The 16,308-nt window shown below is 37.8% G+C and overlaps 1 protein-coding gene across 12 annotated transcripts in view; it reads left to right on the top strand.

Annotated features, from left to right (window-relative positions):
- GLI2 (GLI family zinc finger 2) overlaps positions 1-16,308 on the top strand; it is a 401,511-nt gene that overhangs the window by 210,057 nt on the left and 175,146 nt on the right. Inside the window, exon 1 of one of the 12 annotated variants that reach the window (XM_074301791.1) lies at positions 1,116-10,660. The exons of 10 other annotated variants lie outside the window; for them this stretch is intronic. In XM_074301791.1, coding sequence (XP_074157892.1) covers positions 10,654-10,660 — 7 coding nt within the window. In that variant the 5' untranslated portion in view covers positions 1,116-10,653. Of the gene's footprint in view, positions 1-1,115; positions 10,661-11,885; positions 15,700-16,308 lie in introns of those variants that run through there. One more of the 12 variants, XM_074301794.1, reaches the window with a different exon arrangement.

The raw sequence follows: 16,308 nt of genomic DNA, 5'->3' as shown, positions 1-16,308 counted from the left end.
ACTGATGCATCCACATTCTTTCAGTGGGCTCTTTTTGTGCCTAATGACATACATTTTCAAAGTTAGGATTGCTGTTTATTGCCATGGAACCAAGTCAAGCTAACTGGCCTCCATGGATATAGAAACTTCATCTTCATTAGTATGGTTCTCAAATGTTCTGAACTGTCAATAACAAATCTTTTCAGAGAAATGGAAATAGGGAGTAAAATACAGTAGTTGGAACAGAGATATGTACTCTACAGAATTATTTTTTATTCCGTGTACTAGATTCTAGTACTAAACTAAATACTAGCTAAAATAGCTGTTATCATTGACATAATGTCTCAAAAATCTCTTGACTTGTTTTGCATAGGAAATAACATCTCTAACCCTGATATCTATGACCAGGCTATGCCCTATAGTTGGAATTCTCCCCTTCTTTACCTTATCTCTTGTAATCCTTAACTCCAATCAAAGAACCACTCAAATTAGCATATATATGCATACATATAGTTGTCACTTTAAGATTTACAAAGTGCTTTACAAATATTTTCTCATTTGATCCTCACAACAATCTTGGGAGGTAGGTGCCATTATTATTTTCCTTTTTTTTTTTTTTTTTTTAACAAATAAGGAAACTGAGACAAAGAACATTTAAATAACTTGCCCAGGGTCCAACACAGCTAATATCTAAGGCTAGATTTGAACTTGTTCACGCCAAGTCCAGTATTATATCCAATTTAATATTTAGCTGTCTCTATCAAAAGCATCAGAGTTCGAGTATCTGGGTCCAGTCTCTCAGTCTCAGTTTTCTCACCAAAAAAAAGAGAGAATTGTAAAAGATGATTTCCATATCACTTTACAACCTATCATTGATTAAGATGAAAGAAAAGAAAAATGGCAAATGCTAGGGGGATATAGGGAAAATTGTTATGCTAATGCCTTGTTGTTGGAGCTATGAACTACTCCAATCATTCTAGAAAAGAACGTGGAACTATACCCCAAAAGCCTATAAAACTGTGCATGCCCTTTGATCCAGCAATAACACTACCAGGTCCATATCCCAAAAGACATCAAAAAAAAAAAAAAAAAAAAAAGAAAGAAAGAAAAAGATCCATAGGTACAAAAAATATTTATCACAGCTCTTTTTTTTTTTTTTGTTATGGCAAAGAATGGGAAAGTGATGGGGTGCTCATCAATTGGGGAATAGATGAACAAATTATGACAAATGGTTGAATTGGAATACTATTATATTATAAGAAATGATGAAGAGGATGATTTTAGAGAAACTTGGGAAGATTTATATGAATTAATCCAAAGTGAAACAAATAGAAACAGGAAAACAATATATACAGTGACAGTAATATTTTAATGATGATCATCTGTATAGATCATCTGATCTATGTACGGATCCACTACATTTCCAAAGGACTCATGATGAAAAATGTTATCCACTTCCAGAAGGTAACTGATGGACTCTGATTGTAGATTAAAATAGGGTTTTTTTCTTCTTCCTTCCTTCCTTCCTTCCTTCCTTCCTTCCTTCCTTCCTTCCTTCCTTCCTTCCTTCCTTCCTTCCTTCCTTCCTTCCTTCCTTCCCTCCCTCCTTCCTTCCTTCCTTTCTTCCCTCCTTCCTTCCTCTCTCCCTCCCTTCTTCCTTCCTTCTTTGTATTCTTCCTCCTTTTTCTTCCAACATGACTAATGTGAAAATATGTTTCATATGATTCTATATGTGTAATGAGTAACATATTTCTTGCTTTTTTCAATGAATGGGGAAAGGATTTAGATCTCAAAAAGCCCCAAAACAATATATGATCTCTAAAGCTTTTTCCTAATCTAAATATGTGATACTATAACTTCTAAACTGAAAGACTAAGCAAATCAGGGACCTGCCAGTGAGTTGTTGGCCCAGTATAGCCCCAACTTAAAGGACAATATCAGAGCCCTTTGAGCCAGTCTACTCAACTTAATGTGGTTAACAGAGTTTCTTATCCCCCTGAGTAATGAGACACCAAAAAATGAAGGCATTACTTAGTTGAGTCCCTCACCTATCTGGACCCTTTCAGCAAGCTCAGAGTAAGGACACTGCCCAGCTTAGAGCAGTGAGTGTATTTAATGGAGTTTCCAGCTAAACCTTCCATCAAATTTATGACTGTGCCTGTCTTTTGACCTCCCTTCTCTCACACATTCTTTCCTGAAATGAAGCTGTGTGTGCAAGCTGTGAGGTGTCATTCTCACCAAGGAAGAGATATACGGCTCACCGACCAGTGTTCAAACGATGGATTTAATCAGGCTCAGCATTGCCGGGCTGTGTTCCAGCAGCCTGACCCAACTCATAATCCAAGTGACATTGGGGAAACCGGCAGGGTCTATCTGGCTTAGAAGGCAAAAGGATCAATCACCTGCAGGGTTCCCAGACCTGCTGTAGATGCTAGGAGGGAGAAGGAAGTTAGAGAGAATGGTAAGATTAGGGTCTCTACTTTCAAGTTGTGGACATAAGATGAAAAAACCTTTAAACAATCAGAGAATAATTAAGTGCTAAATTGTATGATAAGGACTATAAATATTACTTATAGGCATTTCCAGGAAGAAGAGAGAACACTTTGAGCTGAATTTGTTGAAGACAATTTCATGAAGAAAGTCAGACTTTAACTGGGGTTTTGAAGGGAGGAAGTGAAAAAGCTGAAGGTAGAAAAGATAGCAAAGATATCTCTGCCTTTAAGGAGCTTCAAAATCTAATAGGGAAAGACAGCACATATTTGGGAATGGAGTCTAGAATATGTTCAATTTGCTCTAAAAAATTAAATGGAGTTCTATCTGAGGAAAGAGGCAAGAGTGAGTATGGACTAATCAGGGGAGAACAGTATGATTAAATTGGTGGAGTGGATTGGTTAGGAGATTATTGAGAAATAAATTTAGATAATGGGAATAGGAAATTATTATATATATTATTATTATATGTGGTCATTTGGAGGAGTTGGAGCTTGGTAATATAAACTATTAGGTAATGTAAATGAGTATAAAGAATAACATGCAAAAAAAAAAAAAGAGTTTTAGAAAGTCTTAGAAAGATTTGTCAGTGGCACATAGGGGAGATAAACAGAGATAGAGAAATCCTATAAGGAGGAGACTTGTTCTCAAATGACAGAGATCTGGATATTTTTAAGTGTAAGTGTAAGTGAAAGGTTCTCATCCAAGACACATTCCAAAGGAGGAATTGATTGGATTTGGTGACAGATGGGAAATAGAAGGAGGAGTCTATTAGCTGATGCAAATCCCCTCTGTCCTGAAATCCTGAGTAAATAGCCTATTATTTGCTCTGAATTTGGGCAGATAGGGGATCCCATAGAAGAAACTTCTCTCAAGATAGGTTGGACACCTTCTGTGTTTATATTTAAGTCAGTCTCAAGGGAGTATGGGAGGGAAGGGTTTTAGACTGAGGGTTAAGGGGGTTCTGTTGGAGAGATCTGGGCTAGGCCAGACCATTTGGATATAAATGATCATTTAATTCTTAGTCCTACTCTATCCCACAATTGATCATGCCACTTACATGAACCAATAATTAGAGTAAATCTATCTTGGCATGATGAGGATCCCAGTCTCATATAACTTAAATACTTTCCCTTTTACCATTAATTATTCAATCACAAAATATTAGAGCTAGGCTTGCCTTTGGAGATCAGTCTGTTTTATTTTATATGGAAGAAGATTAAAGCCCAAAGAAGTTAAATTCTTTATATAAGACTAAACTTCTTAGTAAGAGAGATCGAAAGCATTCCAAGCTACCATCTGGTTCTATTTTTTTTTTTTTTCATTTTATAGGTAGAAAACTTAGATCCAGAAATGTAAGTGACCTTCCTAAGGTCATTCAGAGAATAATTTTTGGGGTAGGATTTGAACTCGGGTCTACTGACTTTATAGATACTATATTTATTTTTTCCATTATTGTTCTTTCTACTTTATGATATTGCCTTATTCTCATATCAGTTTCTTTCCATTGTACCCCTTTGTTGCTATGTGGTATATTAAATACCACATGATTATATGCTATAAAATAACTTCAAGAAATATAAGAACATTAGACCACATTTTGTCAGACCTACAATTCACTGAGCCTAGTATCTTGTAGAAAAGTTTTTATAAGGACAATTTAGGCTCAATGTCAGCAAAAGCTTTCTAATAATTAGATCTGACAAACAGTGGATAGAATGGACTCCCCAAACAGCTTGTAGTTTCTCCTCTTTGGAGGTCTTCAAGCAGAGGTTGCATGACTACCTGTCAGCTAGATTTTAGTGAGGTTAGTCAGATAGATTGTCAGGAAGGATTGGGATAAATGAATGAATGAATAAATAGAAAGCCATTTATTAAGTAATTAGTATGTACCAGTCACTGACTAAACGTTCAGTATACATATACAAGAAAGCAAGATAGTTCTTGTACTCATGGAGCTTACATTCTAACAGAAGGAGATAATACATAAAAGGGAGGTGAGGGATGGAGAGACCTGACACATCCCATTGGTATGATTTGGAAATGGGTGGAAATTGTGGTTACCTGGTTCTAGAAAATAAAACATGAAATTCTAGCTCAGAGTGATTCTAGGTGAAGAATGCAAGGTTATTGTGGGAGGAAGAGGAGGAGGATGACTAGAGGGAAGGTGGCATGGTTTAGAATTGTTACTGAGGTTTCTTCCAACTTCAAAACTCTGTGATTAGATGTTCTCTGAGATTCCTCTCTTGGCTTTAGAGCTATGATTCTGTGATCCTAACACAAATGTGATTCTATGCTTAAGTATTTACCAGTACTATTGTGGCTTGAAAAAACTTGGACGATTGTCTGGTATATACAGTTTATGGAACAAGTGCCTGTTTTCCCCCCAAAATAGCTGAAGATTCTGAATCAATGAAAAGAAAGAACAAAACATTACCATTTTATATTTTGTAGTGGTTGTTGAAACAATGAATTAACTGTCAGACTCAATGAGAGATGGATTGGCCCCAGCCAATGGCAAGCTTTGAAGGACTGCAGTTGGGGGGGTGGGGAGAGTGCTTTAAATCCTAAGTGCCAATTTGAAGGAACATCGTATTTTGTTGCTTTTAATCTCTCTCTATAAATATACAGATCAGTGGTCATTTGGGAGTATTTTCCCCACAATGATCCCTGAATTGATACTCACCAAATTAGATCAATTCCAGTGGGGTCTTATAGCCTGTGATTATCAAGATCTGAAACTACTCCTTTGCTTCCCAAGGCTGGGTGTTCGTTTTCAAAAGGGCCTTGTAATAAACAGCAGCAGGAGCTATATATATAGCCCAACTTCTCTCCGTTTGTAGAGCTCAGAAAGCCTACTGTTTGAGGTTAGTCTTGAGTCAACTTCTACCATTTACTTTGGAGCATTTCAAAGGGAGGGAGAACACAAATCATTATGAGCCTAATAAGAAGTTTGGGTATTTAGTTTAAATGTGTACACAGCAATCATTGTTGCGGAAGGCCCTTCTTCCTTGCAGCACATTATTCCAAAGCAGGGTGCTGTTTGCCTGGTTTTGTCTGGTCCCCAATTTGCATGCACTTGATGGATTGCCAGGGTCGGGAGGTTCAGTACTTGGGAAGCTGTGGAGTGGCGTCTCAGCAAACTCTTAAGAGGAAGGGAACACTAATACCAGCATTTGCCCAAACTCCTTGAGTGCTTTGAGACTTCCTTAGGCAGTGCTAGATCAATATGACAGCTGACTAAGAAGCTTTGGACACACATTCACAAACTTTCTTTATTGGTTTATTCTATCCGGAGCGTCTGAAGGTGGTAGCAGAGAGGAGAGCCTTCTCAAGAACTCCAGCAGCTTAAGGCGGGTCTGCTAGGGCTGATGCAGGATTGTTTTTCTGCTACGGCTCCCCAGTTGCTATGGCTTTGCCTCTACTGAGTTCAAGTTTACAGAACTGCTTTATGTTGGCCCTTTACCAGTCCACCTCAGAACGTCAGCATTTAAATGATTCCATTCCTTATCTCCACTCACCAATAGCCATCTCTCCTAAATGTCCAAGAGAAAACATCCTTCAGAGGAAGTTTGGAGAGGGAGTGGGTGGAGAGGGAGTATTAATCAGCAAACTGGAAAGAAAAGTTGCTGAATTTCTGGGGGATACATTTTCTATAAAATGTGTCTTACTGTTGTTTGTTTGCAGTTTTGTATCATTTATAAGATATTTAATTCCATTTCCCTTGGTGAGGAATTGTTGCTATTGTGAAATGAAAAAAATCAGAGGTTTCTAAATTATCTTGTTCTTCGTTGTTACCCTCATGATAGTCTCTGTATTATTCCCATTCATTATTATTATTGTGCTAATTGAACTGCAGCCACTAAAGCCAGATCAGAAATTAGACATGACCCTAATAGAGGACCTGCTCTAAAATAGAGAAACTGTAGCAAGGAGTATTTATTATACACTCAGAAGAGGTTGGATAGATGCCCTCTTGGGAGAATGGCTGTTAGTGCTCTTGGTCAGCACCTAACGATAGTGTTTCCATAGATTCCATCTCCTAAGAACCAGTAGTAATTTCAGAGTAATTAGCAGTTTGGGGTCAATTCTAGTTGCCTGAGAGTTTGGTCAAGTCTTTCTCAAAGTTTACAAGACAATTAGCAGACATTCCTTTGGAAGTTTATTGATGGGGTGATGATTCACTCCATTACTTTCTTTTCCAGGAGATTCTGCTGGAAAGAAGGAAAACAAGCATTAAGCACCTACTATGTGCCAAGGACTAAGCTATGCTAAGGATATAAAGACAAAGTATCTATCTATGTAGCCAAATATTCAATTGTTTGAGTCATTTGCTGTTATAGAAAGTTAGTGTAATGGGAAAGGAGGAAGAAGAAAAGATTTCTTCTTCAATTTAGAACATTCAGACCAACCCCTGTACTTGCCACTAGAAACCAAGAGACTCTAAAAACATTTGATTTTTATCTGGAGGGGGAAGAAGTGGGAGCCATTTATATAAGAAGAATCTCCATCTTCCTCTTTCTTTATATAAGAAAGCCAATTTATTCTGAAGTATTCTGGGGTTCTTGAAATATACCACCTAAAAATACTATGGGAAATGTTAAATGACTTGCTATTTCATTTTTCTGTTATGATTTTAAAATTTGGCTTAAATCATACTTCTTTATATTAGTACCTATTTTAACAAGAAGTCAGAGACACTTCAACTGGGGGGGGGGAGGTCTGAGAAAGGAGGGGAGAAGACCGGGCAGTGATGAGATCAAACGGATGTGTAAATTCCCTGATATATCCACATATCTGCCAAGATAGGGGCTTCGAACAATGTCTTCCCTTTGGGAAGAATTCCCCAGGTGACCAGTCTTCTTAGAGCTGGCAACCTCCCAAAGGTGTAAGGAGGAGAGGTTCCCCCTGCTGTGAACGGAATATGTCGGTGGGGTGGGAGGCAAGGATATGTGGGGGTCGGGTAGTGTTATAGGTTCTTTCTGGTTGTCATTTCTATTCTTCCAGAGATCCTTCCTCCTCTTTTAATTTTCTTCTGTGATCCTGCTTAGCCAGGGCTGTACACGGAGCTCTTTCTGCCTTTATATTGGGATAATTCTTTCTCAAGGGTGAAAACTACTTTTCAATGACTGGGGCCAATCATTTTCTCCCCTTATAGGAAAGTAGGAAAGTCGGTGAATAGAAAAGGGGTTGTTCCTTTCCCTTTTCCTCCTTCCGTTCCTCCCTCCCCTCCCCGACCTTGCAATACACATTGCAATCTGACTCCTACGGCAGCTAGAGGATGCGGGACCAAAGAAGTGTTTTTAAAGTTGGTCTTAGACCAGTCTGACTGAGTTCAGAGAATTAGCTGCCTTGCAGGTCTCCCGAAAGGAGCCACGTAAGCAACGTGCGGGGGAGGAGCGCCCTCCCCTCCCCCTTTGCACGTGCGCCCGAGGGGGATAGGGTTTTGTAGTGTTACAGTATCTGAAGCCCCAGGATGCAGAGGGTGGAGCTCCAACACAAAAGCCCACATTGTGACCTCCAGCTGGGCCATGTAAATGATTTGAATGCCCTCACATTACTCAACTGCTTGTATATTTGACACTTCATGTAAAAAAAAAAAAAATGCCAAGCTTGATATTTGAACTAGCATTAAATAAAAGTAACTCCCTTAACACCCCTCCCCCAGGAGAAGGAAGAATTGGAGAAGTGAAATATTTTGGCTAAAATCTTGAGGATTTTACAAAATGGTCAAAAGTTTCCTCGAGGGTTTCTTTTTTGTTGTGGTGGTGGTTTTAACCCCCAGTCCAGGAAAGATTGATGCGGGGGTTAGGAGATCTTTTTTAATGATAGTGAAGCCTCTGCTAATCTGGAGATCCAGAATGGGGCAGAAGTCTAAATTTAGTGGCAATCTGCCATCGTGTTAGTGGACAGAACACTAGGCTTAATGTGAAGACATTTCAAAAAGTTAGTTTTGTCATTGATTTCCTGTGTGACCTCAGGCAATAACAATGATAATAATAATAACATGCTTTTCTTTTTTGAACCAGAATTTGAACCTAGGTTAACTGATTCTAATGCCAGTACTATTTCCAAAATATGAAATTCATGTGATTACCATTTGCAGCTAATCCACTGAACTTAGAGATCCTTTATTTTACAGATGCACTTTTTAGAGATGGCGAAGCAGTACAGCAATAAATAAAAGAGACTAGATTTTAACTCAAATCCTTTGGTTTTTAACTCCAATGCTTTTGCCACTATACCCTGACTCCTCTCTGGCCCTAAGTTCCTTAATGGGGATGGGATGGAGGAGGATATTATGACTTTTTTAATATAAGAAACTCCTGATAAAAAAAATTCCCTGTCAATGAAGATAGGTTTCTTCTCTACAACAAATCTTTTAAATGGAATTAATAAAATCTTTATCTACTTTAAAAAAGTAGGGTTGTCACAAATTTAAAGTTGAGGCAGTTTTTGAAAAAAGCATTTTGAAAAGTAGAAAGGCTAGGTCTGTGTTGACTTCTCATTCTATTGGAGAAGAGTTGAATTGCAGGCATTGTTTAATATTGCCTTGAGTTACTGTCCTTTGGATACTTTTCCACTTCCCTCTTAAGAAAATTGCCATTTTAACAATTTTCCATTTTGAAATTAAGAAGCTAGTTCTTTTAAACATTTTCTTTTTCTTGTGAATTTTAAAAATTCATTTCCAAATTCTCTCCCTCCATTCCCTCCCCCACCCATTGAGAAAGCAAGAAATATGATACTCATTATACATATGATGTCATCTTTAAGGCCTTTTCCAAGAAAACTTGTAATTCTGTTTCTTCTAGGATATTTAAATAGCCTAGCCCAATTGCCTTAAATTCTTTGCCCCTTAGTATCTTCCCACCTGTCTACACCCAACTCTGGGCCTCAGTGGTTTACGTATTTAGGTTAGGACAAGATGTATGTATTTGTTTTGTTTGGGTTTTATGAGTGGAGGGGGTGTTCAAAAGGATCTACATAGATTTTGGGACCTGGACCAAATAAAATTGCAATGAATCAGCTGACTCTAAGGAACTAGTGGGATCCCTTTGCCTAACACCTCCATGAGCTGGAGGTATAGAGTTGTTTTCAAAACAAAGTCACTTTACCCCCTTAACCCTACCCCCACCCCACCCAGGGTATACGTGTGTGGCGCCCAGTACAATTAAGATTCTTTCCGAACACTAGCAAACCCCGACTTTGGGGCTAGTCTTGAAGAATCTTCTGAGAACTCATTCCTTTCTGGGGGAGTTTATAAGAGATTTATCATGGCTGAGTTCCCCTATAGAAAACTTGGAATTGTAAGTCTTACGTAGCCCAAGAAAGAAACTGAACGGGGAATTAGCAAGAACCAGACAAGAGTAAGTTAACAGTATTCATGGCAGTGTCTTGAGTGGCATGACAGGAGAAGAAAAAAAAAAAAAACCTTAAGAAAAAAAAAGAAAGGGAAAGGCAGGGGAATAAAAAACTCCAAACTTTGTCTTCTAAGTAGTCCAGTGTGGAGGGGGGAAAAAACAAGTTTGCAGGGTGCCCAGTGCAATTTGCCTCCCTAGTCCGTGCCTTTGTTGACCCTCTTTTTAGGGGGAATGTTTAGCAAAGCTGTTTATTTTGCATAAACCCAAGTAATAACCCAGGGCCTGAAGGGAGAAGAATTGTGTGGGGATGACAGCAGTTTGATTTAATGATTAGCCACCTGACCTCCCTGCACCTTTTGAGCCTTAACCGAAGAATAAATTCTCATTCTTCTAAGCCTGGCCTGCATGTTAATCACTCAAAGAAAAGCAGAGGAGATTGAAATAGGCCCATTGTGGAGGGGAGAAGTTTTGAAAGGGGTGGTCCTGGCCTGCCCCAGCTTTGTGGCGGCTCCGTGCTGGGTCGGGCCACTCACGTTTCATGTTGCCCCTTTCTTTACCGCTCCAGTGAAAATCCCGCTTTCCAGTAAGGATTTGATTATGATTGTTTTTTGCCATTTTACATTCCTTTCTCTACTCCAAGACTTGTCCTTTCAGATCTGTGGGTTCTGTAAGAGTAAAATTTGTTCTCAGAAAAATGACTTTTTGGATGGAAGTCACTACATTTGCCTTCAGGAGATTCCCTACCTAAAGCTGGGGCTGGGACAACTGCCTGGAGAACAAGAAGCTTGGATTTTGCCTGCAAGACTCGAGATACTTGGAAAAAATGGGGAGTAAGTTATCTAGGGCACACCTGATTATTAGAAACTTCCATGGTGCTCTTTTACCTATAACTTTTTGCTTCTCATATCTCCTCCTATCCCCCAATCCACATTTACTCTCCCAGGTTATGAGATTATATTACAAGAATTGACCACAATCAGTATTCATATACAGCTCAGCCTTCTAACCTGATGATGTGGTGGAGATATAAAGGGAAGGAAGACATTTCTGGTTTTTTCAGTATAAGCAAAATTGACTCCAAAGAAAGAGAGGAGCAAAATTGTTTGCAAAAAGTCATTTTGTCTCACCTTTTCCCAAAAAAAAACTTTTCCATTTTAGTGGTACCTGAATTTTGGGTCCCAAGGACAGCAGTAAGATCTGGGATTTGAGGTATCACAGTAGAATTTTTGTATATCTATCAGTAGCCACCTTACCAATTTCCCTAGAAAGTGGGATTTAGGGTTTAATTCTCTCTTTGTGACTGGGAAAAATGAGCCTGATAGAACAAAGACTCCAACAGAATAAAAATGCAATAAGTGCAAAAATGCTACAGAAGTTTTTTCCTTGAAGATAAAGCTACAAGAAGGAATAGTGAGATGATAGGAGAAAGGTATGGGAATTTAATTTTTTTTATTTGAGTGGAGAAGTTTTGGGGGGAGGGGAGAAGTCAAGTGATAAAACATTTCTTTCCCTGTACTAGTGTAATCTAGGGAAAACAAAAACAACATTTTAAATGTTCTCCTTCATCCCACTTCTCTTCCTCCTTCCTCTTGATTCAATGATTCTCTTCCTGGTCCTTCATTTCTATATTTCATGGTCCTTTGTAATTCTTTGTTCTTTGGCCCATCCTAAAACCCTTTCCCCTTCTCATACTGCTAAAATGTTTAATTGAGAATTGATTTATTTTCATGGCACAATTTCTAGCAAATTTGGGTGAGGGCTGATTGATATCCTGTAATGGAATTCAGAAATTTTGAGTCCAAGTCCTAGCTGGGTCATTAGGTTGCTGTGTGTCTTTGAATGAGTTATGTATCTTCTTTTAGGGAGAAAGATTTCAGTTCAATATATAGAAGCCCTTCTTTTAAAATCACCCCCTTTACTAGATTGTAAATTCCTTCAGGGTAGGGGTTATATTTTGTTTCATGTTTGTATCTTCAGTACCCAGCATTGCATATTCAGTCTAGAAGCTTTTTTTTTTTTTTTTTTTCAGTCTAGAAGCTTTTGTTAAGTACCTTCTATATCTGATATAATGGTGCTAAGTGATAGAGATAAAATGAAAAAAAAAAAGAAAGAAAGAAAGAAAGAAAAACACTGAAAATAATCCATGTTTTAAATTAGTAGATGCATCATGTATATATATGTATATCGTCAAACTAGACATATACTAAATATATACATACATATATGTGTGTGTGTGTATATATATATATATATATATATACATATATATATATATGTATATATATATACACACACACACAGATATTTGGGGGGATAGGCATAGTATCAAGGAGGAAATCAAAAGCCTAATCACATGACACTGTGATCCCACATCATAGACTTTTAATAAAAGTTGAAATGAAATTTTAAAAAAATTAGTTAAAGGTGTCTGAATGTGGAATGGGATGCTTCCTATTTAACAGTCCCTTGTGATTAGCCAGTTGTCATAACTAGGGGTGCTCAAGCCAAGGATGAATAACATATTGTTGGTGACCATACATCAACCAAACAAACGGTTAGGAGGTATTGTAATGACAATGAAAGACTGCTGCATCTGAGTTCAAATCTAGACTCTGTTATTTACCTGAGTGACTTTAGAGAAATTATCTGATTTCTTTAGGCCTCAGTTTTTTTAACTGTAAAATGGACTAAGTCACATTGAAGTTTCTTTCTAAATTGGTGCACCTTGATGATTTTGAAGAGATTTCCTAACTGATCTATTATTCTTTGGACCTTTACCTTTTTCATCTGTGAAATAAAAGTTCAAAATCTGATAGTTTCTAAACTTCATTTAAAATGAAAATATTGTTTAAAATGAAAATTTGCTATTTTTCTTATTTTGTGCATGAAGAAACAAAGTTTCATGTGGTCTCTGCAGATAATCTATGCAAGCCTGCATATTATTGTGTCTCAGAGATTCCTCTGTATTCTGGAAGAGCTACAGCTGAGATAGCCACTCCCCTCATACCCATCTTGGCAAACTACAGGATAGAAACAACATTGGATTAGAATTCAGGAGATGTGGTTTAACTATTATTTTATCATCTTCAAGTCACTTGACCTGATTCTCTCTTTCCTTACCAGTGAAATGAACATATTCATCACTATCTCAATACTTCAGAGGTTTTTAGGAAAATTCAAATCAAATGAGATGAAGCAAGAGGTAACTACGTTAAAGTTGCATAAATGCAAGATTAAAAAAATCAGTGGCAAAAGAACACAAATTAGTTTTATTTGTCATATATATGTTTCATCACAGGTAAACGAAATCATTAGATAGTTTAAAGATTGGTCCTTCCTTCTTTCTCTTCTTGCTTTTCCTCTCTTGCTTTCCCCTCCCTCCCTTCCTCCTTAACCTCCCTCCATTGCTTCCTTCTTTCCTTTTCTGATCCCTTCCCCTTAGTTCTCTATTTGCCTTATCCCAGCACCTCCCAACTTTAAGAGTTACCAGCCAGGAGCTAAAGTGATTGACTTTGAATAGCACCTCTTCTGCTTTAGGGAATCTGAACTTTGATGCTGGATTACAGCTATAGGATTAGAGAAGTAGGATTATTGGAATAATCCCCAGGCTGGATAATGATCACCTGAATAATTGAGAATTAACTATTCAGCCTGGTTTATTGAGAAGACCTGATCTCATTTTTAGTTCTTTCTCTATTTGTGACTAAGCCTGATGTTAAAAAAAGTTGTTTGACTTTCTGTGAGCTGTTTCCTTAATGTACATGACATATTTTTGAGCTCTTGAGGAATAGGTGGGTTAAGGGTAGAAGGTCTATATATATACAGTTACCCTAAAACAGACCATAGCATTTCAGTTCAATATTATTCTGTTTCTGATAGACATTTAACTTCATGTACCTAAAGAGCAAGCTATCTTCCATAATGCTATTTCCAAAGAATAGGAATATGCTTCAAACATTTTTAACTTGTTCTAATAGTCTATTATGTTTCTTTCATCTATATATCAGTACAGCTGTGATCTTATTGATATTGGTGATATCTACAATGGTACAGATTGCAACCCATCTAAACCCTCTCATCCTTTGCTACTGCGAAACTCTTCTTCATATACTTCCATAAAAGTGAGAGCAAAATGGAGATGGGGATAGGATGGATGGAAAGCTGTTTAACATCTATGCTCTCAGTGAACCATTCATCTGTTATCTTTCATTCTTTCTATATATCACTGGCCCATCTCTTTTTCTGCATTGTATATCTCTTTGATGTTAAGTTTTATATTATTTTTTGCACTCTTCATTATTGATAATATATGGCAGCTTATTTATACTCACCCCACATCTTTCCGTTGCCCTTTTTAGTGATGCTGTACTTTTGATTCTTCAGATGATGATATTCTATGATTTGTAGCCAGAGAGTAAAATTGAAAGACTGTTCTTAAAAGAGTGAATTTAAATTTCAAGGAAAAGCTTGAGGTCATTGAAAACATCACACAGTTGCTCAAATGCAATATGGATCATCCTTTTTCTCTGATTCAATTTTGGGCCCAGTTGATTATCTATATTAAATATCTGTCCAAAATATCTGTCCAAGATACAGCTATAGATAAAGAAAAAAATGATATAAATATATGCACATGCACAATTTTTTAAAGAATATATATTTTTGTGGACATCCACATACACTTACATTGATAGACCAGATCAACAGGCTGCCCATTCAACTGGGTACCTTATTCTAGACACTAGGCATTCTTCATCCACTTGAATTTTCCTGTGCAAATTGTTAGACTGAATTCTTTTGAGCAGTTGTGAATCATCTTCAGAAGTCTTTATCATATTTTTTCAATTTAATGTAATAAGCATCATATCCACAAACCAAAGCTAAAGGATCTCATCATCTATAGGGAATCTTTCTTTCATATGGATGGTGAACTCAATTTCTATTATTCCAGAACAAGCACCTTTGGTGAGCATACATCTATTCCCCCAGTTATTTGCAATGCTACATAATCATAATCAGAAGATTATTGATCTGAATCATCTCTGCTTTTGCATCTATCAATAATTTTTCAATGAAATTCAAAAGATTTTTAAAATCTGGGCAACTCCCCCCCCCCCTTTTCAGTCCATTTCCCATATTTACTCATAGTGTAGCTTTATCTTTCTTCCTGCTTTACAAGCCCATTACAAGGGCAAAGTAAACACATGTGGCATTTGCAATGGGAAAATTTCCTCTTTTTTTTTTTTCCCCCCAAAGCCAAATTCTAGGTGCAGCGGCAGTGTCTGCTATGCAAGTATAATCGGCGTGTTTTCTTTGCCGGGAGAGAAAGGAAAAGGATCTCATGTTGAGAAGGTAAAAACGTTAGATTCTCTCCACTTCAGCCAGTGGCTGGACACTCTATGCTCGCACATTTACACCTCTCTGACAAACACTGCTGTCTTTTACTGGGAACTCCGCCGGCATCTCCTCCAGACAGGCATGCATCCTGCACCCTGCCAGGTTGTCTACTTTCCTGAAGATCCACGCGGCGCCTAAAGAGACCGGGTGTATTGTGAGCAAAGCTCTGCAGCTGGTCCTCATTTGTGTTTTACAAGCAGGTCTCTTGGTGGGAAATGGTTTTTGCAGATCTCTCTGATATAGAAGCACCCCGGGAAAGGTTGGGGAGGGGGCACATATTTGAGTAAAGGGGTTCATTTCCGTTCACTTTCCTTTTTTGGAAACAAAACAAAACAAAAACACAGGCTGAACTATTCTTGATTCCGTCTCAACTCTTGCGATGGCTGCAGCTGCTGAAAAAGATTTCCCAAGAAGGGCGAGTGATGCAACGACGGAACGTTAAAAACAACTTTTGAAGACTGTTCTTTGGCTTGTAAGTGGGTCTCTGTTTTCTGTTTTCCAGGGCCTAGAGAAAAACGTGTTTGCCGCTTGGAGTGAGTGACTATATGCTCAGTTGCCACAACTTTGCTGTTAGAATACAGTAACACGCATCTTGTAAATGTTGATCTGAGAGTGATTGTGTGGGAATAGCTATGTACATTTTAATGGAAAGTACAGTAATTTAGGGCTCAGGAGACCTCCATGTTCTTTCATACCTTGCCACTAACTTCTGATGTTTCTCAGGTTAGTTCTAGACTTTACTTTTCTTATCTGTTGAATAGGAATGATGACAATTTAGCTTCCTTCAAGGGACTGTTATTAAAACTAAGATGAGATATGATTGGGAAAAATAATTGTCTAAAAGTTATGAAAAGCTTGATGTAAGTTTGTTGTTGCATTGTTGTTGTACTAACATAATTGGGTAATAAGTGCTCTTTTTTTAGGAAGCACCTGAGTGGGGAGCAGATTTTGGCACTGTAGAAAGGCAAAACTTTTGAAGGAGAGCTGTCCCAAAGTAGAGTGGATTGCTTCTATTGGTGGGGAGCTTCCCATCACTAGATATTGTAGAACATAATCCTTTCTGCTGGAAGAATAGCTTTCT

The sequence above is a fragment of the Sminthopsis crassicaudata genome, chromosome 3 (assembly GCF_048593235.1).
Source record: "Sminthopsis crassicaudata isolate SCR6 chromosome 3, ASM4859323v1, whole genome shotgun sequence".
Taxonomy (NCBI): domain Eukaryota; kingdom Metazoa; phylum Chordata; class Mammalia; order Dasyuromorphia; family Dasyuridae; genus Sminthopsis; species Sminthopsis crassicaudata.
The sequence above is the reverse complement of the archived record's forward strand: the minus strand, read 5'-3'. Positions and strand labels throughout refer to the sequence as shown.